Source organism: Globicephala melas, chromosome 8 (assembly GCF_963455315.2).
Source record: "Globicephala melas chromosome 8, mGloMel1.2, whole genome shotgun sequence".
Taxonomy (NCBI): domain Eukaryota; kingdom Metazoa; phylum Chordata; class Mammalia; order Artiodactyla; family Delphinidae; genus Globicephala; species Globicephala melas.
In genome coordinates, this window is record NC_083321.1 from 75,234,016 (window position 1) to 75,260,000 (window position 25,985).

General features: G+C 35.9%; 1 protein-coding gene across 4 annotated transcripts in view; it reads left to right on the plus strand.

Annotated features, from left to right (window-relative positions):
• Positions 1-25,985, plus strand: part of CNTN5 (contactin 5) — a 1,371,648-nt gene that overhangs the window by 1,287,329 nt on the left and 58,334 nt on the right. For all 4 annotated transcript variants that reach the window (XM_060303945.1, XM_030883710.2, XM_060303947.1 and 1 more), the window contains one exon: positions 9,762-9,911. In XM_060303945.1, the coding sequence (XP_060159928.1) occupies positions 9,762-9,911 (150 nt within the window). The remainder of the gene's footprint in view (positions 1-9,761; positions 9,912-25,985) is intronic.

Here is a 25,985-nt window from a genome sequence, read left to right on the forward strand (position 1 = left end):
GCAATGGAGCTCCCCTTGGGGATAGAGACACTGGTGACAGCCATTTGGGGGAGCTCATTCTACCACAAGCACACTGATGTTGTCAAGTGCCATTTTGGAGTCCTCTGTCTAACCTATTATTGCTGAGGGCCTACCTGCCCACCAGCAGGCTGACACCAGCTCAGGGCCCACCCAGGCTGAGCAGCCAACCATTTCAAAACTTGGCCCTGTCCTTAGCAGGCCAGCAGCCATGAGGCAGCACCTGAGAGTCAAACAGAATGGAGGCCAGTCTAGCCCACCAGAGCACCCACAGTAGTCAGCCTCACTACAATAGATGGGTCCATGCAACCCAAATAGGGGAGACCCCTAGAGTATATAGCTCCAGTGACTAGAACGGAGTGTGCTGTTGGACGTCTATTAGATGTCTCCTACATGAGGCTACTTCTCAATGATGGGGAAGTATAACTGACTTATCCAACACATAGAAATAAGCAAAGAATTAGGCAAGATGAGGAGACAGAGGAATATGATAAAAAGGAAAAAGAAAAAAATCTCATAATACCTCAGAAAAAGAACTAAACAAAGTGGAGATAAGCAATCTACCTGGTAAGAAATTCAAGATAATGTTCATAAAGGTGCTCACTACACTCAGGAGAACATAGATGAATGTGGTGATAATTTTAACAGAGAGTTAGAAAATATAAAGAGGATCCAAACAGAGCTGAAAAATACAATATCTGAAATAAATACACTAGAAGAAATCAATACTATATTATGTAATACAGAGGAACAGATCAAACTGAAGACACAGTAGTGAAAATCACCCAAGTTGAAAAAAGAAAAAAAAATTTTTTTTAAAAATAGGACATGGGCTTCCCTGGTGGCGCAGTGGTTGAGAGTCCACGTGCCGATGAAGGGGACACGGGTTTGTGCCCTGGTCCAGGAAGATCCCACATGCCGTGGAGTGGCTGGGCCCATGAGCCATGGTCACTGAGCCTGCACGTCTGGAGCCTGTGCTCCACAATGGAAGAGGCCACAGCAGTGAGAAGCCTGCATACTGCAAAAAAAAAAAAAAAAAAAAAAAAAAAAAAGGACAGTTTAAGAGACCACTGGGACAACATCTAATGTAATAGCATTCATGTTATAGAGGTCCCAGAAGAAGGGTCAGAGAAATCATTTGAAGAAATAATAGCTGAAAACTTTCCTAACCTCATAATGGAAACAAACATCAGGTTCCTGGAAGCACTCAGTGTCCCAAACAAGATCAACCCATAGAAGCCCACACCAAGACATACCATAATTAAATGTCAACATCAAAGATAAAAGGATATTTTTTAAAATCAGCAAGAGAAAAATAAGTTACAAGAGAACTTCCATAGAAAAATCAGCTGAATTTTTAGCATAAACATTGCAGGCCAGAAGGAAGTGACATGATATATTCAAAGTGATGAAGGAAAAAACCTACAAACAAGAATACTCTACCCAGAAAAGCTATCACTCAGATGTGAAGAGATTTACAGACAAGCAAAGGCAAACAAACATACAATAAAGTGAAACATACAATAAAAGTGATAGATCAACCATTTATAAAGCTAGTAGGAAGGTTAAAGACAAAAGTAGTAAAAGCATCTATATCCACAACAAGTTGTTAAGGGATACACAAAGCAAAAGGTGTAAAATGATGTGAAAAATATTAAACTTTGGGGGGAGTAAAAATGCAGGCTTATTAGAATGCATTCAAATTTAAGAGATCATCAACTTAAATAATTATATATATATATATATAGTTATATAGTTATATATGAACCTCATGGTAACCACAAACCAAAAATTTACAAGAGATATGAGATACACACAAAAGAGGGACAGGAATTCAAACATAAAACTAAAGATAGTCATCAAACCACAAGGGAAGAGAGCAAAAGGAGAAGTGAACAAAAATGAACTGTGGAAACTACCACAAAACAGTTAACAAAATAGCAATAAGTACATACTTATCAATAATTACTTTAAATTTAAATAGACTAAATGCTCCAATCAAAAGAAATACAGTGGCTGAATGGATGAAAAAAAAGAGCCATATATGCAATGACAAGAGACTCACATCAACTCTAAGGAAACAAATTGGAAGTGAGGGGCTGGAAAAAGATATTCCATGCAAATTGAAACAAAGAGAAAGCTGTAGTAGCAATATTTATATTAGACAATATAGACTTTAAAACAAAAACTGTAACAAGAGACAAAGAAAGATATTACATAAAGCTAAAGAGATCAATCCAAAAAGAAAATATAACAATTGTAAATATATATGCACCCAACCTAGGAACACATATACATAAAGCATATATTAACAAACATAAAGAAAAAATTGGCAGTAACACAATAATAGTGGAGAATTTAAGATCTTGCTTACCTCAATGAACAGATCATCCAGGCAGAAAAACCAATAAGGAAACACTGCCCTTAAATGACACATTAGACCAGATAGATTAACAGATATCTACAGAATATTCCATCCAAACAGCAGAATACACATTCTTCTCAAGTGCACATGAAATATTCTCCAGGATAGACCACATGCTAGACCACAAAACAAGTCTCAGTAAATTCATGAAGAATGAAACCATACTGAGCACTTATCCAAATGCAATGATTAAAGACTAGAAATCAACTACAAGGAAAAAAAACTACAAAAAACACAAACACATGGAGGCTAAACAATATACTACTAAACAACCAATGGTGGGGGATTTCTCTGGTGGTCCAGTGGTTAAAACTCTGCGCTTCCACAGCAGGGGGTATGGGTTCAATCCCTGGTTGGGGAACTAAGATCCTGCAGGCTGCACAGCCTAAATAAATAAATAAATTAAATAAATTTAAAAAAATAAAGAAAGCATTGTTCTGCTAAGGTATATTATTTGGAAAAATGAATAATAACTAACATTAAGAAATGAAAGACTCCTTATAAAAAAAATCAATGGGTCACTGAAGAAATCAAAGAGGAAATCAAAAAAATTCCTGGTGACATATGAAAATTAAAACAACATCTTAACATCTATGGGATGCTGCAAAAGCAGTTCTAAAGTTTTAGAAATACAAGTCTACCTCAGGAAACCAGAAAAATCTCAAGGAAACAACCTACCCCTACCCCTAAAGGAACTAGTAAAGGAACAAATAAAACCCAAAGTTAGTGGAAGATATGAAATAATAAATTTCAGAGCAGAAATAAGTGAAATAGAGACTAAATAAAACAATAGGAAACAAAAACCAATAAAACTAGGAGCTGTTTCTTTGAAAGTATAAACAAAATTGATAAACCTTTAGTCAGACTCATCAAGAAAAAGAGAGCCCATATCAATAAAATCAAGAATGAAAGAGAAGTTACAACAGTTACATAAATAATAATAATAATAATCTCTTATAAAGGATCATAAGAGATTACTATGAAAAATTATTTGCCAATAAATTGACAATCTAGAAGAAATAGATAAATTTCTAGAAACTTATAATCTCCCAAGACTGAATCAGAAAGAAATGGAAAATAAAACAGATCAGTTACTAGTATTGAAAATGAATCAGTAATAAAAAAAATAAAAGCCAACAAAAAGAAGTACAGGACCAGATGAATTCAAAGGGTATTTCTACTAAACATTTAAAGAAGAGTTAGTACCTATTCTTCTCAAACTATCCAAAAAAATTGAAGCAGAAGGAACATTTCTAAACTCTTTCTATGAGGCCAACATCACCCTGATAACAAAACTAGATAAAGACAACACAAAAAATAAAAATATATGCCAATATCACTGATGAACATGGATTCAAAAATCCTCAACAAAATGTTAACACACTGAATTCAACAATGCATAAAAAAGATCATACAGCAAGGTTAAGTGGGATTTATACCAGGAATGCAAAGATGATTCAATATTCCTAAATCAATCAGTGTGATATACCACATTAAATAATTGAAGAATAAAAATCATATACATATCAAAGTAGATACAGAAAAGCTTTTGAAAAAAATCAACATCCATTTATGATAAAAATTCTCAACAAAGTGGGTATAGAGGAAATATGCTTCAACATAGTAAAGGTCATAAATGACAAGCCCATAACTAACATCATATTGAATGGTGAAAAGCTGAAAGCATTTCCTCTAAGATCAGGAACAAAACAAGTATGCCCACTTTTACTACCTTTATGGAAGTCCTAGCCATAACAATCAGACAAGAAAACATAAATAGAAGGAATCCAAATTGGAAAGGAGAAGTAAAACTCACTGTTTTCAGATGAAATAATACTATACATAGAAAATGATATAATGAAAGAATTAATATTGTTAAAATGACCAAACCATCTAAGGCAATCTAAATATTCAATGCAATTTCTATCAAAATACCAATGGCAATTTTCACAGAACTAGAACAAATAATTCTAAAATTTGTATGGAAACACAAAACACCCCAAATAGCCAAAAAAATCAAGAAAGAAAGAAAAAGCTGGAGGTATCATTCTCCCTCATTTCAAACTGTACTACAAAGCTACAGTAATCAAAATAGTATGGGAAATGAGAGCCCAGAAATAAACCCACACACATATGGTTAATTAATCTATGGCAAGGATGCAAGAATATAAAATGAGGAGAAGAAAGACTTTTCAGTAAATAATGCTGGGAAAACTGGATAGCTACATGCAAAAGAATCAGATTGGACTACCTTCTCACACCATATACAAAAATAACTCAAAATGGATTAAAGACTTAAATGTAAGACCTGAAACCATAAAATTCCTAGAAGAAAACATAGTACACTGTTCGACATCAATCTTAATATTTATTTTGGATCTGTCTCCTCAGACGAGGGCACTAAAAGCAAAAATCAACAAATGGGACTACATCAAACTAAAAATTTTTAGCATAACAAAGGAAACTATCAACAAAACAAAAAGGTAGACTACTGAAATATTTGAAGATATTTGCAAATCATACATCTAATAAGGGGTTAATATCCAAAATATACAAAGAACACATACAACTCAACATCAAATAAAAAAATCAAACAACCTGATTAAAAAATTGGCAGATGACCTAAATAGACATTTTTCCAAAGAAAACATAGAGATGGCCAACAGACACATGAAAAGGCACTCAACATCACTAAGCATCAGACAAATGCAAGTCAAAACTACAATGAGATATTACCTCACACCTGTGAAAATGGTTCTTAGCAAAAAAGCAACAAATAACAAATGTTGGTGAGCATATGGAGAAAAGGAAACTCCTGTGCATTCTTAGTAGGAATGTAAGTTGGTATATCCACTATGGAAAACAGTAATAGCTTCCTCAAAAAAATTAAAAATAGGATTACTAAAATCTGGTGCTTGCTGTTGTATTGCCAGATGCAGAAATGCAGCAGAACACTGATGCTCCCTCCACAAGCTCTTGTCATCGACCAAGCTCTTGATTTTTAAAATCCGGACTTAGCCAAGTATATTTGGCCACGTTAAAAATAGTATCTTTGTTATTAAAATTTTGATTGCATAATTTTAAAAAATAGAATTACTATAAAATCCAGCAATCCCACTTCAGGGTATTTATCTAAACAAAACAAAAACACTAGTTCAGAAAGATGTATGCACTCCAATGTTCATTGCAGCATTATTTATAATAGCCAGGATATGGAAGCCACCTAAGTGTTCATTGATAGATGGATAAAGAATATGTGGTAAATATATAAACAGTGGAATATTACTCAGCTATAATAATAATGAAATCTTGCCTTTTAACATAATGTGTATGGATTTAGAGGGTCTTATGCTAATGAAGTATCAGAGAAAAACAAAGGCAAACTATGGAATGGGAGAGAATATTGCAAACCATGTATCTGATAAGTAGTTTCCAAAACTCCTACAACTTCATAAGGAAGAAAAAAACTCATACAAAAAATAAGCAAAGGACTTGAATAGACATGTTTCCAAGGAGGACATACTAATGGTCAACAGGTATATGAAAAGATGCTCAACATCATTAACATCATTAATTATCCTGAAAATATAAATCAAAACTACAATGAGATATCATCTCACACCTGGTAGGATAGCTATTACAGAAAATAATGTGTTGACAAAATTGTAGAGAAATTGCAACTCTTGTACTCTTTTTGTGGGAATGTAAAATGGTGCCACAGCTATGGAAAACAGTAAGAAAAGTCCTCAAAAAAACTGAAGTACCAAATGATCCTGCAATCCCACTTATGGGTACGTATACAAAATAATTCAAATAAGGATCTCAAAGAACTATCTGCACTCCCATGTTTATTGCTGCATTATTCACAATAGCTGAGATATGGAAACAACCCATGTACACTGACAGAGGAATAAAGAGAAAGGTGACATATATACATATAAAAAAAAAACAAAAAACAAAAAACAAATACCACATGATCTCATATATGGAATTCAAAAAACAAAAAAAGAAAGAAAACAAAATGAAAACAGACTCTTAGATACAGAGAACAGACAGACATCGCCAGAAAGTTGGCATTGGGGGATGTGAAATAGGTGAAGGAGATTAAGAGGTACAAATCTCTAGTTATAAATAAATAAGTTACAGGCATGTAATATACAGCCTAAGAATATGGTCAGTAATATTGTAATATATTTGTTTAGGGACAGATGGTTACTAGACATAATGTGGCAATCATTTCATAATGTATGCAATGTCAAATCATTCTGTAGTGCAGGTGAAACTAACATAGATTGTGCATCAAGTGAATTTCCAAAAATTAACATAAATTTAAAAAAATTTTAAAAATCACAACCTGCCTGCTATGGACTGACTTGTGTCTCCCCAAAATTAATATGTTGAAATCTTAACCACTGTATGACTGTATTTGGGGGAGACGCCTTTAAAGAGATCAGACAGCAATTAGATATACAAGACTGGAGTTTAAGAGTGAGGTTTAGAATAAAGATATAAATTAGGAAATTATTGGCATATAAATTTCATTTAATACCATAAAACTGCATGCCATCTCCAAGGATATAAGCATAAAATAAAGAAGAAAGGAGTATGAAAACTAAGCCCTCAAGTATCGAATAGAAAGAAGTTGTGGAAAAGGAGCCATCCAAAGGATACAGAGGGGAAGCAACCATTTGTTAAAAAAAAAAAAAAAAAAGAATGTGATAGCCTGACAGAAAAAAAGAGTAAAATCTATCAAGAAAGAGAAAGTAGTCAGCTGGGTCAAATGCTGCTGACTTGGAAAGTATGATGAGGAATGAGAATTGATCATTGATTTAAGCAACATAGAAGTAATTCGTGATCTTGACACTAGAAGTTCTAGTAAAATAGTAAGGACTAAAGTCTCACAAGAATTGGTTTAAGAGAAAATGGAGAAAAGTTACTGCAGACAACTCTTCTAAGAAGTTTTGCTGCAAAGGGAAGTGGAGAAATCAAAACACTTTGAAGTCAGAGATGTCATAATTTGCTTATGAGTTGGAGTGGTGCAGGGGAAAAAGAAAGAAATCCAGGATGACCCCCAAATTTTGGATACAGAAATTGTCATTCACTGAGTAAGGAATACTGCAGAAGTAGGTGGGGGAAATTAAGGTTAAGAATCCCATCTAAATAGAAATGTTTAATAGGTCATAGGACATGTGAATTTGGAGTCTAGGGAGGAAGTTCATGGCTGAAAATATTGGCGTCATCAGCATACAGAAGGTATGTAAAATCATGAGACTAGATAAGATCACCATGGAGTTAAAAAAAAAAAGGGAGTTAGTAGATCTGTGGTGCACCTGGAAGAAGAAAAGAAACTAGCAACGGAGACTGATAAGGCATAATCAGAAGGGAGAAAAGCAGAAGTTTTGAAAAGTATTTCAAAGAGAAGAGCATGATCAACTGTGTAATAGCATGATGTTAGAACAAACAGTCTAAGGAACAGAGACCCAACCATACGGTTTTAGCAATAGAAACCATTGGTGATCTTTACAGGAGCAGTTATAGTAGAATGCTGGAGGTTAAGAGCTTGATTGGAGTGGGTTCAAGAGTGAATAGAAAGAGAATAATTGGAGATAGCAAATAAGGCACAAATAACTCTCGAGAAGTTTTGCTATAAAAGAAACATAGAGACTGAGTGAAGGCTGGAAGGAGAGAAAATTTTGAGACAATTTTGTTTTGATTTGTTTTTAAGTGGGAAAAATACCTGCATGCTTGCTTTAGAGACATTTGTGGGGGAGGTGGGGAGGAGAGAGACACAACTGAGATGGACTGACCTCTTCTTTACAATATCTTAAGAGGGCCACCCCTTGAGAGGCATAAAGTTGCCTTAGAGTGGATTCATGTTTCTACTGTAGTTAAAAGTTGTAAGAATGTTCAGAAAGAAGAATGAGTATATGGCAATTTTGCTAATGACGGATTATGAATTCCAAAGGCCCTAATAAAAGGATTTTAAACAGTAGGGAAGGATGACAACTGAGACAGAAAGAGGAAATGTGCAGAGTTCTATGGGGATTAGAATAAAACGGATGAGGCACGACCTATCTGTCTGGAGTTGCTTGAAATGACTGACATAAACAGAAGTCAATGAAACAGTAAGTCCTGAGGGACCCAAGGCAAGTATTGGTGAAACAGTGTATGTTGGGGTCTAGGGAGAGCTGAGTGCCTTGGTATCTCTTCTTCCCACCTTTATGTTTGGCATACACAGCTCAGTATTCTACCAACAGTGGCCTTTATCCCCTACCTCTTAGACTCCAAGCATGTTGCTCATTTGCCAGTGCAGCAAAAGGGGACAGACTTTTTTCATGTCTTCATTTTACTGCTTTAAAAAGTCAGCTCTGTAGGGCTGTGAGATTTGTCAGGCATCCTACACTGCCTATGCATTGATCATTCACCTTTCAGGGAGCTAATTATCTGGTAATATTCTACTGTTACATTTCAAAAGAGATTTTTATGGGAAATCCAAGATGCATTTAATTACACCTTGTCACAGTAAAAGTCCATCAAGTCATCAGATCAAGAGTTCCCCCCTGCCACTGCCCTGCCATGTTTAAAAAGAAATCCAGGGCTGATATAAACCCAGAGAATGATTGAACTTCATAAGGGAGGTTTTCTACTTTCCCCCTTTTCACCTCTATATCAAATGTTCTTCCAGAAATATTTCCTACACAGCAGAGATGAGTGAACAAGAAAAGCAGTCAAATAGAGCATAAATGCTATGTAAAAAATACTTTACTATGTGGTAATTATATTGACACACAATTTTATATTTTAATAAAATCTAAATGTAGTGCAAAAACCACTCCAAGGAGAGTTCAGAGCTTCCACTTTGAAACCACAAATTGGAGTTTTTAAATTAGAGAAATATATTCTTACTCTGCTGCTTGGAACTGCCAAGTGGCTAAGCATGTTTGCCAGAACTGTGAGGAGAAAACTGCTCAAGAAATTTCTCTAGAAATATGAGAACTATTTGCTTAAATTAGAGCACTAGTTGGTGTCTTATCTGGGGCTGAGGGGTTGACAAAATGATCATGGCAAGTTATGTTATGTCAATCTATGTGCAAATATGAGATGAAAGAATTCTAACTACAACAAACTAACGTGCAAGTGCTTACTTCTGAAGATTGATTTTCATTTTACTAATGAGATGGGAGTTGACACATGACCATGTGTTATAAGGATGTACGCAGCAGCCTGCCAATTATGTCAGTGCCTGTGATATCTTTGATCGCGATCTATAAGCATTTCCAGTTCACTTAATGGCATGAAATCTACTTCCTCTCCACAGTCCCAGAAATCATAACAGGGGACATGGAATCAGCCATGGCAGTGGACCTGAACCCCTGGGTGGAATATGAATTCAGAGTGGTGGCCACCAATCCAATTGGGACTGGAGATCCAAGCACCCCATCTCGAATGATCCGCACAAATGAAGCAGGTGAGAATATTGGGGAGTCAGCATTCTATTTGGTATGTCCCTAATCACTTTTAAAGCAAGTTGAATTAACCATTAATGCTTGCTTTAGTATAATTTTTCCTGATTCATTTACCTAGACATCATAAAATATATTCCTTCAAAATAATTCTTTCATTTTATCTGTTTTCAGAACATTCTTTCCTTGTTTCTACAAGTACAGGTCTAGGTGCTTCAATTTCCTCCCAAACCTTGCCTGCATCAAGTTACCATGAAACTGAAGCAGTTAGTTTCTTCTTCTAATTATATACTCATTCAATACAGCAGACCTATAAAATTCAGAATAGATTAGCTCACCCTCTTTTTCACCAGTGATAAGTTACCTCTAATTATAGGGTACTTCCTTAAACTCTTTATGTTGCCCTTCACCGTCTGAGCTGGTATAAATTACACTTGGTAAAGACAAACATAGTCTTAACTTGACCTACTGCCATCTTGATGTCTATGTGTAAAATAACTGCTTCCTAACTTAGAAAAAAAAACAGTATTCTTTCGGCCTTTTAGAATGAAGTATCTCTGATAGAATCTTTCTAAAGACCACACAAGGAAAATTAACAGCTTTATTTAAAAACAAATGTTAAGATAACTTGTCCATCATCTGGAAGAAGCAGAATAAAGAAAAATTGTTAGTAGAGTTTTGATTACTTTGGACAAAGTCTTATTGAGATTTATCTGTATGTCTCTATAAAATTGTATATAAAAAGTATTTAGTAAGGCACTAGCTTAGGCAAACACAAATATCAATAATGTTGATAAGAAAGATTAAAACAACAGAGAAATGAAGAGGGGGATCGATTACAGATACGAGAAGGAGAAATACAAATTAATGTCTTTACACTCAATGGTAACATGAATCTCAATAATCATTACAACGTAAATACACTAAGGATGAGAATTTTGTCTTATTTGTTCACTGTTTTATCTTCAATACCTAGAACAATATCTGGCACTGGTACTCCATATGTCTTTGTTGAAAGATTAAAAAGGAATATTCCTTTTCTTTCCTTTATATGCTGCTATCCACATCAGGACCCAGGTCAGAGACACATGTACATAGAAGTTTAAGAATGAACTGTGTATTGTACACTTTGTATCATAGTTATAGAATTAGACCAAAAATGTGATTTGTGACTTCTTAGAAATCGAACAAAGCTTATAATAATTAAAATAAATTATCAAAAGAGTTGGTTCTTTCTCTAAAACACACTCAGTCTGGTTCTTAAAAAGAGAAAGAAAGAAAAGAAAAGAATCCCAAATGATCAACTTATTGCATAAAATGGGAATAATCATTAAAAAGATGTTCAAATTCTTTTCATATAAAAATTAAGCAACCAAGAAAAGAAAAACTAGTCTAAATATGTTGGAAAAGATTCATTCACAGAAAAATCCAACTTTTCTGCTTTTGTGATTTGCCTATCACAAGTTGTTTTTTTTCTGCTACTTTTTCAATAGTGTGAATTTTTAATTGAACATTAATTGCTAGGTTGGATTTCCATGCATTCGTGAAATCAGCCATGCTTTCATTGTGTACAGGTGTTCATTAATTAAGGGCATAACAGGTTAGTCGTTCCTCATTTTATGTACTCACTGTGCAGATATTGAAATGACTGCCAATATTAGTACTTAGGCTCACATATTTTCTAAAAAGCACTGCCTTAATTTGCATATTGTTAATTGTGTTTAAACAAAGGCAAAGACTACTGCCTAATTCAGATGTTCTCTATAAATATTCATTTCAAAATAAATAATCCGTTTGGGGTGAATAATCATTTTAGACTTTCTGTAGTACAAATCTCTTTGTGCTATTAAAAATAACAACAACACTTTCACTTTTCAAGTTAAATCGTATTCAGATAATGCATTTTAAAAGATTTGTCCCTTGTCTATTTCTGAAGCTACTTCAATCATATAGCGCCTGTCTCTCCATTTTATCATGAGTTCTATACACATGACATACTCTAGTCCATTAAAATCTTATGGAAGAGAAGAGAAATAGCATGAAAAATACATGAAATACTCTTTTTTGAAAGTGAGTTGAGGAAGGCTGTACTGCATACTTTATGCTTCTTGTGCTTTGGTACCACACAGGGCTAAAGCTGCTAATGGTGTTGAACCAAGGGTTGAGTTTTGTGCCTGTTTTGTCAGGCAGCACAGATTAAAAGGGACACTAACATCCTGAGACATCCTCTCAAGTGATGCACTCTGCCTCTATTAAGTACATGTCCTGCATTTTAAAAGATGATGCTGTTCTAATGGGCCAAGTAATCTTTGAAAACCAATGGAGCTGCCTGGAAGAGAAAAGGTCTCACACTCGGGATATTGAATCAAAGTTTTATGTCCCTTTAAAATTCTCCTCTTTACTAGAATATTCTAAATCCCAAAGCAGTTTTAGTACAGCATTTTTACCTTAGATTGTTTCTTGCCCACACACCAAAACCGGTTAATTTTTCTTTGCAATATACTGTAGGGTATATTTTGAATTTTATGGTCATCAAAATACTCTTCATAAGCAATAAATATAAGATAAATTGGTTTAGTCAACTTATTATTTTTAGGATGTCAAAATCGTGATACAAATACAGATTTCCCCAGCTATCTAAAAGGAAAGCATTCCTAAGAAAACTTGTAAGCCAAAATGGCATAAAGTGAGGAACCAATTTTCATTTTTCATCTTTTTTATAAAAGTGAAAATCTATTCAGATTTTTTTCAGTTTGTGAAAATAGGTACTAATGTAGGTCTTTTGTAAAAAACAAAGTGGTATAAAGCAAACTTTTGAAAAGCAAGGGATACCTGTATATGTTTGCACTTTAATGTATGTTTATATTTATTTATTTATAGTTCAATTTTCTTACAAGTTTTAGTGAGTTTGTTAGCTACAGAGAGAGAGAGAAAGAAATTTGCAAATGTGGAAATGTGTTACTATCTTCAAACCAGTATATAAGTTTGTGTTGAATACTGGGAATGCTTTCTCTACCATTTAAAAAGATGACACTCAAGAGAGAAAAATCACATTTTAGGAAATGAATTTTGAAATAAACACTCTGGTAGAAATAATAAAATATGTAAATATGAATTTAGCAAGAAAAATTCTCTCATTTAATTAATTCTCTCATTTAACTGAACTTTAATATTCTGTGTTACATATTTATAACACTAACTGATGAAAGATAAATGAAAAGGAGAGAAGATACCATTAACTATGTAATCTATAGTTTAGAAAGGTTTGGTCTTCTCTGTTCTATAAAATTTCTATTATTATTAAAGCTCTTGGTTTAAATCTCAATACCTGCAGTTTTTTATTCCAAATTATGATGAACTGATAGAGAGAGATAAAAGAAGGTGCTACCTAATACCTGTAATTAAGAGTTTGAGGTTCAGAGTTATGCAGGTCTGGATTAATGTTCCTCTCTGCCACTTACTAGCAATAAACATAGGTAAGCGATATGCATTGTTCAAGGCTCAATTTTTTCACTTGTAAAATGGAGATCATATAGCAACCTACTCCTTTGGATTATTGTGTTAAATAAGATAATGAAGGTAAAGAGTTTGGCACATGGTAAGTGCTTAACATTAGCCATTTATTATTATTATTATCATGAATTTAAATGAGTTATTACTTTATTAAATATAAATTTAAACGAAAGTAATTATGCATGTTGCTATTTTCGTATAGAGGAAACATTTTCAGGTTAAATATATGTTTGTCAACATAGTAAGAGCCATTCAGTCTCTTGGCTTGCAGTTGCCTCCAAGACACTGTCCTGTTGAGAAGTCTCCACAGCAGACTGTGTGTCATCCATCCTGGCCCCTCAACCCACCTGAATGGTTGGGGAGTCAAGAGAGCCCTTCAGAGTGTGGTGCACAGTACAGAGCACCATGTTCCCCTCTACATCCCCCTTCTCCACCTCCATGTCTGGGCTCTCCATGCTGCTTTTCTTGTCTAGCCACCCTCATCCATAAGTGGATCATATTGTCACAACACGTAGCCATTTTCTTTGGTTCTTATAACATAGATAACACAAAAGGAGCAGAGAAGAAGAAGTGTCAAATGAAAGACTTTGCTTAACACATTGTTGCATATTCAATAACTTTCTAGTTTCTTAGTGCATTGTAGTCTGTCCTGTCATTCCCTTTGGACTTTGAAATGGAAAATGTCACATATTTTTTGCGACACAAGGAAAAACTTTTCTACATTTAAGAGATTAATGGTCAACCAGATAAATATGACTATCAGGTAAACAATCAGATGAAAATCTTTCCTAGCCTTAGCACTTTCTGTACTATATTATGTTACAGTTAGGTAACTGGTTTACTGAGCAGACTGAAATACATAGAGTTTAAACATAAGAGTTTAATTCTTCTCCCACCATTGTTCTCCAATATGTTCCATCTCATCTCTGGCTTCAGCCTCAACTATATCCAAGGCTCTTTTAGGTACTAGGACAGTCTCATTTTCAACTATTAAAAAATTCTATACTGGGGAGGAGCTTCAAGATGACGGAAGAGTAAGACGTGGAGATCACCTTCCTCTACACAAATACATCAGAAATACATCTACATGTGGAACAGCTCCTACAGAACACCTACTGAACGCTGGCAGAAGACCTCAGACTTCCCAAAAGGCAAGAAACTCCCCATGTACCTGAGTAGGGCAAAAGAAAAAAGAAAACACAGGGACAAAAGAATAGGGACAGGACCTGCACCAGTGGGAGGGAGCTGTGAAGGAGGAAAGGTTTCCACACACTAGGAAGCCCCCCCGGGCGGAGACTGCGGGTGGCTGAGGGGGGAAGCTTCGGAGCCACGGAGGAGAGCGCAGCAACAAGGTGGGTGGAGGGCGGAGCGGAGACATTCCCGCACAGAGGATCGGTGCCGACCGGCAATCACCAGCCCGAGAAGCTTGTCTGCTCATCCGCCGGGGCGGGCAGGGCTGGGAACTGAGGCTCAGGCTTCGGTCGGATCGCAGGGAGAGAACTGGGGTTGGCTGCATGAACACAGCCTGAGGGGTTAGTGCGCCATAGCCAGCCGGGAGGGAGTCCGGGAAAAAGTCTGGACCCAAAGAGACAAGAGACTTTTTCTTCCCTCTTTGTTTCCTGGTGCCCGAGGAGAGGGGATTAAGAGCGCCGCTTAAAGGAGCTCCAGAGACGGGCGCTGAGACTGCTGCTGCAGCCACCAAGAAGCCTGTGTGCGAGCACAGGTCACTATCCCCACCTCCCCTCCTGGGAACCTGTGCAGCCCGCCACTGCCAGGATCCCATGATGAAGGCACAACTTCCCTGGGAGAACACACACCGCACCTCAGGCTGTAGCAATGTCATACTGGCCTCTGCCGCCGCAGGCTTACCCCGCATCCGTGCCCCTCCCTCCCTCCGGCCTGAGTGAGCCAGAGTCCCCGAATGAGCTGCTACTTTAATCCCGTCCTGTCTGAGCGAAGGACAGAGGCGCCCTCAAGCGACCTACACGCAGAGGCGGGGCCAAATCCAAAGCTGAGCCCCGGGAGCTGTGCGAACAAAGAAGAGAAAGGGAAATCTCTCCCAGCAGCCTCAGGAGCAGCGGATTAAATCTTCACAATCAACTTGATGTACCTGCATCTGTGGAATATCTGAATAGACAACGAATCATCCCAAATTGAGGAGGTGGACTTTGGTGGCAAGATATATACTTTTTTTCCCTTTTTCTCTTTTTGTGAGTGTGTATGTATATGCTTCTGTGTGTGATTTTCTCTGTATAGGTTTGATTTTACCATTTGTCTTAGGGTTCTGTCTGTCCGTTTTTGGATTTTTTCTTTTCTTTTCTTTTCTTTTTTTTTTTTTTTTTTTTTTACTTTTCAAACTTTTTTCTTAATAATTATTTTTTTATTTTAATAACTTTATTTTATTTTACTTTATTTTATTTAATCATCTTTCTTTCTTTCTATTTTTTCTCCTTTTTATTCTGAGCCATGTGGAATGTGGAATGAAAGGCTCTTGGTGCTCCAGCCAGGTGTCAGGGCTGTGCCTCTGAGGTGGATGAGCCAACTTCAGGACACTGGTCCACAACAGACCTCCCAGCTCCATGTAATATCAAACGGCAAAAATCTCCCAGAGATCTCCATCTCAATGCCAAGACCCAGCTTCACTCAACGACCAGCAAGCTACAGTACAGGACACCCTATGCCAAACAACTAGCAAAACAGGAACACAACCCCATCCATTAGCAGAGAGGATGCCTAAAATCATAATAAGGCCACAGACACCCCAAAAAACACCACCAGATACAGTCCTGCCAACCAGAAAGACAAGATCCAGCCTCATCCACCAGAACACAGGCACTAGTCCCCTCCACCAGGAGGCCTACACAACACACTAAACCAACCTTAGCCACTGGGGACAGATACCAGAAACAACAGGAGCTACGGACCTGCAGCCTGCGAAAAGGAGACTCCAAACACAGTAAGTTAAGCAAAATGAGAAGACAGAAAAACACACAGCAGATGAAGGAGCAAAGTAAAAACCCACCAGACCTAACAAATGAAAAGGAAATAGGCAGTCTACCTAAAATAGAATTCAGAGTAAAGATAGTAAAGATGATCCAAAATCCTGGAAATAGAATAGAGAAAATACAAGAAACATTTAACAAGGACCTAGAAGAACTAAAGAGCAAACAAACACTGATGAACAACACAATAAATGAAATTAAAAATTCCCTAGAAGGGATCAAGAGCAGAATAACTGAGGCAGAAGAATGGATAAGTGCCATGGCAGATAAAATACTGAAATAGCTACTGCAGAGCAGAATAAACAAAAAAGAATGAAAAGAACTGAGGACAGTCTCAGAGACTTCTGGGACAGCATTAAACACACCAACATTCGAATTATAGGGGTCCCAGAAGAAGAAGAGATAAAGAAAGGGACTGAGAAACTATTTGAAGAGATTATAGTTGAAAACTTCCCTAATATGGGAGAGGAACTAGTTAATCAAGCCTAGGAAGCAAAGAGAGTCCCATAGAGGATAAATCCAAGGAGCAGTACTCCAAGACACATATTAATCAAACTATCAAAAATTAAATACAAAGAAAAAATATTAAAAGCAGCAAGGGAAAAACAGCAAATAACACACAAGGTAATCCCCATAAGGTTAACAGATGATCCTTCAGCAGAAACTCTGCAAGCCAGAAGGAAGTGGCAGGACATACTTAAAGTGTTGAAGGAGAAAAACCTACAACCAGGATTACTTTATCCAGCAAGGATCTCATTCAGATTTGATGCAGAAATTAAAACCTTTACAGAAAAGCAAAAGCTAAGAGAATACAGCACCACCAAACCAGCTTTACAACAAATGCTAAAGGAACTTCTTTAGGCAGGAAACACAAGACAAGAAAAAGACCTATGATAACTAATCCAAAAGAATTATGAAAACGGGAATAGGAACATACATATCGATAATTACCTTAAATGTAAATGGATTAAATGCTCCAACCAAAAGACATAAACTGGCTGAATGGATACAAAAACAAGACCCATATATATGCTGCCTACAAGAGACCCACTTCAGACCTAGGGACACATACAGACTGAAAGTGTGGGGATGGAAAAAGATATTCCATGCAAATGGAAATCAAAAGGAAGCTGGAATAGCAATTCTCATATCAGACGCAATAAACTTTAAAATAAAGAGTATTACAAGGGACAAAGAAGGACACTACATAATGGTCAAGGGATTGATCCAAGAAGATATAACAATTGTAAATATTTACGCACACAACATAGGAGCACCTCAATACATAAGGCAAATACTAACAGCCATAAAAGGGGAAATCAACAGTAACACATTCATAGTAGGGGACTTTAACACCCCACAGTCACCAATGGACAGATCATCCAAAATGAAAATAAATAAGGAAACACAAGCTTTAAATTATACATTAAACAAGATGGAATTAATTGATATTTATAGGACATTCCATCCAAAAAAAACAGAATACACTTTCTTCTGAAGTGCTCATGACACATTCTCCATGTCAGATCATATCCTGGGTCACAAATCAGCCTCGGTAAATATAAGAAAATTAAAATTGTATCAAGTATCTTTTCTGACCACAATGCTATGAGACTAGATGTCATAAAAGGAAAAAATCTGTAAAAAATACAAACACACAGAGGCTAATCAATACAATACTAAATAACCAAGGGATCACTGAAGAAATCAAAGAGGAAATCAAAAAATACCTAGAAACAAATGACAATGAAAACACTAAGACCCAAAACCTATGGGATGCAACAAAAGCAGTTCTAAGCGGGAAGTTTATAGCAATACAATCCTACCTTAAGAAACAAGAAACATCTCAAATAAACAACCTAACCATACACTTAAAGCAATTAGAGAAAGAAGAACAAAAAAAAACCAAAGTTAGCAGAAGGAAAGAAATCATAAAGATCAGATTAGAAATAAATGTAAAAGAAATGAAGGAAGTGATAGCAAAGATGAATAAAGCTAAAAGCTGGTTATTTGAGAAGATAAACAAAACTGATACACCATTAGCCAGACCCATCAAGAAAAGAAGGGGGAAGACTCAAATCAATAGAATTAGAAATGAAAAAGGAGAAGAAACAACTGACACTGCAGAAATACAAAAGAGCATGCAAGATTACTACAAGCAACTCTATGCCAATAAAATGGACAACCTGGAAAAAATGGGCAAATTCTTAGAAATGCACAACCTTCTGAGACTGAACCAGGAAGAAATAGAAAATATGAACAGACCAATCAAAAGCACTGAAATTGAAACTGTGATTACAATCTTCCAACAAACAAGAGCTCAAGACCAGATGGCTTCACAGGCGAATTCTATCGAACATTTAGAGAAGAGCTAACATCTATCCTTCTAAAACTCTTCCAAAATATAGCAGAGGGAGGAACACTTCCAAACTCATTCTACGAGGCCACAATCACCCTGATACCAAAACCAGACAAAGATATCACAAAGAAAGAAAACTACAGGCCAATATCACTGATGAACACAGATTCAAAAATCCTCAACAAAATACTAGCAAACAGAATCCAACAGCACAATAAAGGATCATACGCCATGATCAAGTGGGGTTTATCCCAGGAATGCAAGAATTCTTCAATATATGTAAATCAATCAATATGATATACTGTATTAAAAAATTGAAGGAGAAAATCCATATGATCATCTCCATCAATGCAGAGAAAGATTTCGACAAAATTCAACACCATTTATGATAAAAATCCTGCAGAAAGTAGGCATAGAGGGAACTTTTCTCAACATAATAAAGGCCATATATCATGACAAACCCATAGCCAACATCATTCTCAATAGTGAAAAACTGAAACCATTTTCTCTAAGATCAGGAATAAGACAAGGTTACTCACTCTCACCACTGTCATTCAACATAGTTTTGGAAGTTTTAACAACAGCAATCAGAGAAGAAAAAGAAATAAAAGGAATCCAAATTGGAAAAGAAGAAGTAAAGCTGTCACTGTTTGCAGATGACATGATACTATACATAGAGAATCCTAAAGATGCTACCAGGAAACTACTAGAGCTAATCAATGAATTTGGTAAAGTTGCAGCATAAAAAATTAGTGCACAGAAATCTCTGGCATTCCTATACACTAATGATGAAAAATCTGAAAGTGAAATTAAGAAAACACTCCCATTTACCATTGCAACAAAAGTAATAAAATATCTAGGAATAAACCTACGTAAGGAGAAAAAAGAGCTGTATGCAGAAAATTATAAGACAATGATGAAAGAAATTAAAGATGATACAAATAGATGGAGAGATATACCATGTTCTTGGATTGGAAGAATCAACATTGTGAAAATGACTCTACTACCCAAAGCAATCTACAGATTCAATGCAATCCCTATCAAACTACCACTGGCATTTTTCACAGAACTAGGACAAAAAATTTCACAATTTGTATGGAAACGCACAAGATCCCAAATAGCCAAAACAATCTTGAGAAAGAAAAATGGAGCAGGAGAAATCAGGCTCCCTGACTTCAGACTATACTACAAAACTGCAGTAATCAAGACAGTTTGGTACTGGCATAAAAACAGAAGTATAGATCAATGGAACTGGATAGAAAGCCCACAGATAAACCCATGCACCTATGGTCACCTTATATTTGATAAAGGTGGCAAGAATATACACTTGAGAAAAGACAGCCACTTTAATAAGTGGTGCAGGAAAAACTGGACAGGTATATGTAAAAGTATGAAATTAAGACACTCCCTAACACCATACACAAAAATAAACTCAAAATGGATTAAAGACGTAAATGTAATGCCAGACACTACCAAACTCTTAGAGGAAAACATAGGCAGAAGACCCTATGATATAAATCACAGCAAGGTCCTCTTTGACCCACCTCCTAGAGAAATGGAAATAAAACCAAAAATAAACAAATAGGACCTAATGAAACTTAAAAGCTTTTGCACAGCAAAGGAAACCATAAACAAGACGAAAATACAACCCTCAGAATGGGAGAAAATATTTACAAATAAAGCAGCTGACAAAGGATTATTCTCCAAAATTTATAAGCAGCTCATGCAGCTCAATATCAAAAAAACAAACAGCCCAATCCAAAAATCGGCAGAAGACCTAATTAGACGCTTCTCCAAAGAATGTATACATCTTGCCAACAAACACATGAAAGGATGCTCTACATCATTAATCATTAGAGAAATGCAAGTCAAAAGTACAATGAGATATCATCTCACACCGGTCAGAATGGCCATCCTCAAAAAATCTACAAACCATAAATGCTGGAGAGGGTGTGGGGAAAAGGGAACACTCTTGCACTGCTGGTGGGAATGTGAATTGGTACAGCCACTATGGAGAACAGTATGGAAGTTCCTTAAAAAAATACAAATAGAACTACCATATGACCCAGAAATTCCACTACTAGGCATATACCCTGAGAAAACCATAATTCAAAAAGGGTCATGTACCAAAATGTTCATTGCAGCTCTATTTACAATAGCCAGGACATGGAAGCAACCTAAGTGTCCATCACAGATGAATGGATAAAGAAGGTGTGGCAATATATACAATGGAATGTTACTCAGCCATAAAAAGAAAGGAAATTGTGTTATTTGTAGTGAGGTTGATGAACCTAGAGTCTGTCATACAGAGTGAAGTAAGTCAGAAAGAGAAAAACAAACACCGTATGCTATCACATATTATGGAATCTAAGGGGAAAAATAAAGAGTCATGAAGAACCTAGGGGCAAAACGGGACTAAAGGCACAGGCCTACTAGAGAATGGACTTGAGGATATGGGGAGGGGGAAGGGTAAGCTGTGACAAAGTAAGAGAGTGGCATGGACATATATACACTACCAAACGTAAGGTAGATAGCTAGTGGGAAGCAGCCGCATAGCACAGGGAGATCAGCTCGGTGCTTTGTGACCGCCTAGAGGGGTGGGAATGGGAGGGTGGGGGGGAGGGAGGTGCAAGATGGAAGAGATATGGGAACATATGTATATGTATAACTGCTTCACTTTGTTATAAAGCAGAAACTAACACACCATTGTGAAGCAATTATACTCCAATAAAGATGTTTAAAAAATTAAATAAATAAATAAATAAAATAGAGAAGAGGTTATTCTCAATATTTTCAAACTACCCTATGTATTAGCCATTCAAGTATAACTAGTGGCTTGTGTGTGTTTCTTTTATTTCTTTTTTTCTTTTTAAATACTTAGTGGTCTATTTGGAACTAGGGAGTTATGAAACTGAATATCTATATTTCATGTGTATAGCTCCAAGTAGAGCTGAAATAGTAAGTTCTAATAGGTACATTTTTTTTTCCTGCGAAGATTTGTCTTGGAATACAATAGATATGTGTAACCTTTTGATTGTTTATTGACCTCGGTGACAAAAGAGTCTGAAATAAACATCTAGTACCCAAAAAGTAACAACAACAACAAAATTCTATATTAACTTAATAAACACTTTCATCTCATATCCAGTTCCATGTTTCTGTCCCTCCATCCCAGCACAGCCTTGACTCAAGGGTTATGATTTGTCTTTTCTTTCTTCTTTCTACTTCCTCCCTGACCTTCCAACTGCTATTCTGGTCACTTCCCAGGTCAGAAAAGAAGAAAATGAAAAATGACTTCACGTGTTGTAATTTGTTGTTCTCACGTAAATGTTGAGTGCTCCAGGAGATGGCATTTGTCCACATTCTGCTTCTTTCATTCTCGGAGTACATTGGTTTCTTAGAGACTATCCTATCTCCTAGTAGGCAGCTTCATTGGCTGTGATACCAACAGGCTTATTCAAACCTACCTTCCACAGTGTCTGCTTTGCCCATGATAATCATTTTGCATTTCTGACCTGCCAAACTCTAGAAATGCCATATGTTCTCAAGAACTATTTTGGTCTCTGCTCTAGTAGCATAGTGCAGGGCTGAGCCATCTTACATAATTCTGAAGCTCAACAGCATCCAGCCAGGATGTGAGAGGTAAGCATCTGTAATCTCCTCATCAGCTGTTTTGCTTCTCTTGTCACTTAGCTTGAGGGGGAAATGATACTCCCACTTTGCTCCTAGAGAGAGCTGGGGATGGAGGGATATGCCACAGCACATCCATCTGCTAAGCTGACAACCTTCTTCCAAAACACTGCTTGAGCTAAAATTTTATATATATGGCTGGAGGGGGGTAATGGGAAAGGGTCATGAAATTGGTTTTCTCTATTTCCTAGTAGTTCTGTGGTTTTGTCTAGCCAACCTCATTTTAGCATCTGAGGTTACATGTGTCTCATCCCAAGTCCAGAAAAGACTCATAAACTTCCTACTACAGTTTCTTTCCCTGTACATTACCTTCCTACTTCTGAAAGGATCTTGCTTTGTTCATATTTGTATATTCACAGTTCTTGTCCATGATAATTACTTAGGAAACTTCACTGAGTTCAAAAGTTATGGAAAGAACACAATAAAATACTATTATAAGATGGGGCTGAATTAATTTTCCCAGGGGCTTGTGGGTTGGCCTTATAAATGGCATTTAATGGAGCTTTGAAGGCCAGCCCAAATGAGACTCAGGCAGAATTATTTATAGGGGGCAATTAAAAAATCTACATACTATTGTCAGGCACTGGTGTGTACAGAGAAAAGGCATAAAGCTGTGGGGTTTTTAAAGGTCTTTCTAGTCTACGCTTCTAAAAAATATATATGATATAAAAAATGTAAAGCAGTCAACTGAAATAATTGGGAAACTCTAAAAGAAAATACTATTAAATGAACATTATAACTTTCTTCAACTCAATGAGTAATTTAATTATATTAAATAAAAGAAATTGTTCTTAGTAACATTAAGAGCAGACAAAAATGATAGCAAGAAACAGACCTTTAAGACCAAATCTCAATAATTAGGAAAAAAGAAGATAATAGTATGGCTCATACAGCAGACAGTATTTTAAATCATGAAACCACTTTGGTCCAGGAAAGCCTTTTCTGCAAAATATATTCAAGAAATATATCTTCAGTTTCAGAGACACTTTGCAAACAGAGATGGTAACTTTAACAAATGCCCTTCTAAATGAAACATGGTTAATTGTTAGGCATGCCCCTTTCTGATTAATAGCAAGATGAGGGAAGAGCAGTAGAAGACTTGAGCATGAAAGACAAAAGGGTAATGAGAGGTTATCAACCCAGGAGTAAATGTGAGACACTCAAGTTAGACTTTTCCCATCTTCCTAGTCCCTATAATGCCATATACCAGTCATAAATCATGAACCATGTTTCAAGCCCTATACTAAGCCCTTGCCTTCCATTATAGCATTTAATTCTCACATCAACCCTCTAAAGCAAGCAGGCTTATCCCCATCTTACAGATGAGAAACAGAATAAGAGAGTTAAAAACTTGTACAAGGTTATCTAATAAGTAAGTGGCAGAGTTGGAATTCTAATCTTAAACCAAAGGTGATGACTCCCAAGTTATCTTCCTCCCACCCCTCCCTTCTTCCTCTTGCCTTTTTCTTTCTCTTCATTTTACCACACGTTCCAACAAATTTTGCTCAAAGATTATTATGCCTATCCTCTGCTTCTACTTCTTTGTGGAATAAAGTTCAGAGAAAATGAGTGAATGGAAACACCTTTTATTGTCTATACATACCTCCTGTGGTCCTGACTATTGCTATTTATGAGAAGGTTCATATATCAGAGAAATCTTACATTCTCTGAAATATCCTAGCAACGAAAGTTGTAAATCAAAAATGATATATTGCCTAGGTTTTCAAATTAAAACAAGCTGAGCCAAAACTGAAAGCACAATTCCCATGGTACTGTCGAAACTGTATTATCCAGATTTCCAAAATAACAGTCTATATCAAGATCACATGTTTATAGATTCCTACTGAACTTAGTGTTTATCATAGAAGACAACTATATTTTCTTTTTGAAGTAGATAATATTAGGTAATAGTTATAAATTACAGTTCCAGGCACTGTGATACATAATTATGAAAACCTTAAAAAGTAGGTATTATTATTATCTCCGTGAGACAACTAAAGGACAAAGTGGTTAAGAAATATTTTCAACCCATCAGCTAGAATGGTAGAACTGAGATTCAAGCCCAGATCTTTCTCAGTCCCAGAAGAATACTTTTACCACTTACACATACCACCTTAGCTACCTTATTGATAGGAATAACAGCATTATCTGAACTCTTTAGGAAACACCACTGGTATTATTTTTTTTAATTTTGGAAGCTCTTTAACTCTTTTTATAAAGTGAGCTTAGATGGTAATCAGTTAACTGAAATATTTGTATGTTACATACTTCAATTCAGGTAGGAATTTTTTTTAAAAATTTCTCTCCTGACTCCCACCTTCACTATATTATCAACCTCCATTCCCTCCTTCTATTCTTTTGCACTTCTCTGCCCAAACCCGTTGCTGGATTTGCTCCTAAATTATGTGACCGCTCCCAGGTCTCTAGTAAAGCTGTATTATTTAATGAGCTATGTAAACATTTACTGTAATAGATTTGGAAATTTTTCAGGGAAAAAAAGAGAGATTGGTAAACGATTTCATCCTGTATTCTTTTGTTTAGTTGAATGCTAATTAAAGTATGTTTTTAGTGTGATTGACTTTGTTCAGACTATTACACTTAGGAAGAGTTCTTTGAGACTTAAGCTTAAATTCATGCACACTTAAACTAAGGTAGTACACTATATTTTAGTCACTCTGAGCATTTACAACCAAATGTATAAGATAAAAAGGGACAAGAGTCTACATTTCAACATGCCAGTTAAGGCACTAAAACAGCAAGACATTTATAGATTGTTGGAAAAGTATTAATCACATTATTCCTTCATGGAAGACTAATGTTCAAAAGAAATTCTGAAGAATAAGAGTTTAACTCATTAACCATGCATGTAAACTTGATTCTCTAAGCTAATAAGCTCATGGCATTGATCAGTAGCCAACAGAGGGAGAAAAGCATCTAGCTGCTTAATTCTAAATCAGATTTTCAATAATTATATTGAAAATAAATTTGGGTTTAGGTAAATATGTATTTCTCTGAACTCAATGAAAGCATTTATTACATGTTTGATTATATTAATTTTATGCTTCTAACAAGAATTATAGAACTTCTACAATAGAAGTGCTCTGAACAATTAAGTGAAACCTCTACGTATCATGAATATGTTGTTTTAAAAATAAAAGGATATAATTAAAATCAGTGTTGACTGCAGAGATAATAACTGTGAACCACCAACTTGAAAAGGAAACCAATGAGCATGGGTTCCACTGATCATCTGCATGTAATTAGGAAATTTAAGCCAATTAGAATTAGAGTACCCAATTCAAACATTGTGATCCTGACAGCAAAGCACAATACCTGAGTTGCATCTATTAAAGACTTAGGTTTTCTTTTTGTTTGTTTGTTTGTTTTTCCAGTTTTATTGAGATATAATTGACATATAATACTGTATTAGTTTAAGGTGAACAACATAATGAATATACTGCAAAATGATTACCACAAGTTTAGTTAACATCCATCACCTCACACAAGTACATTTT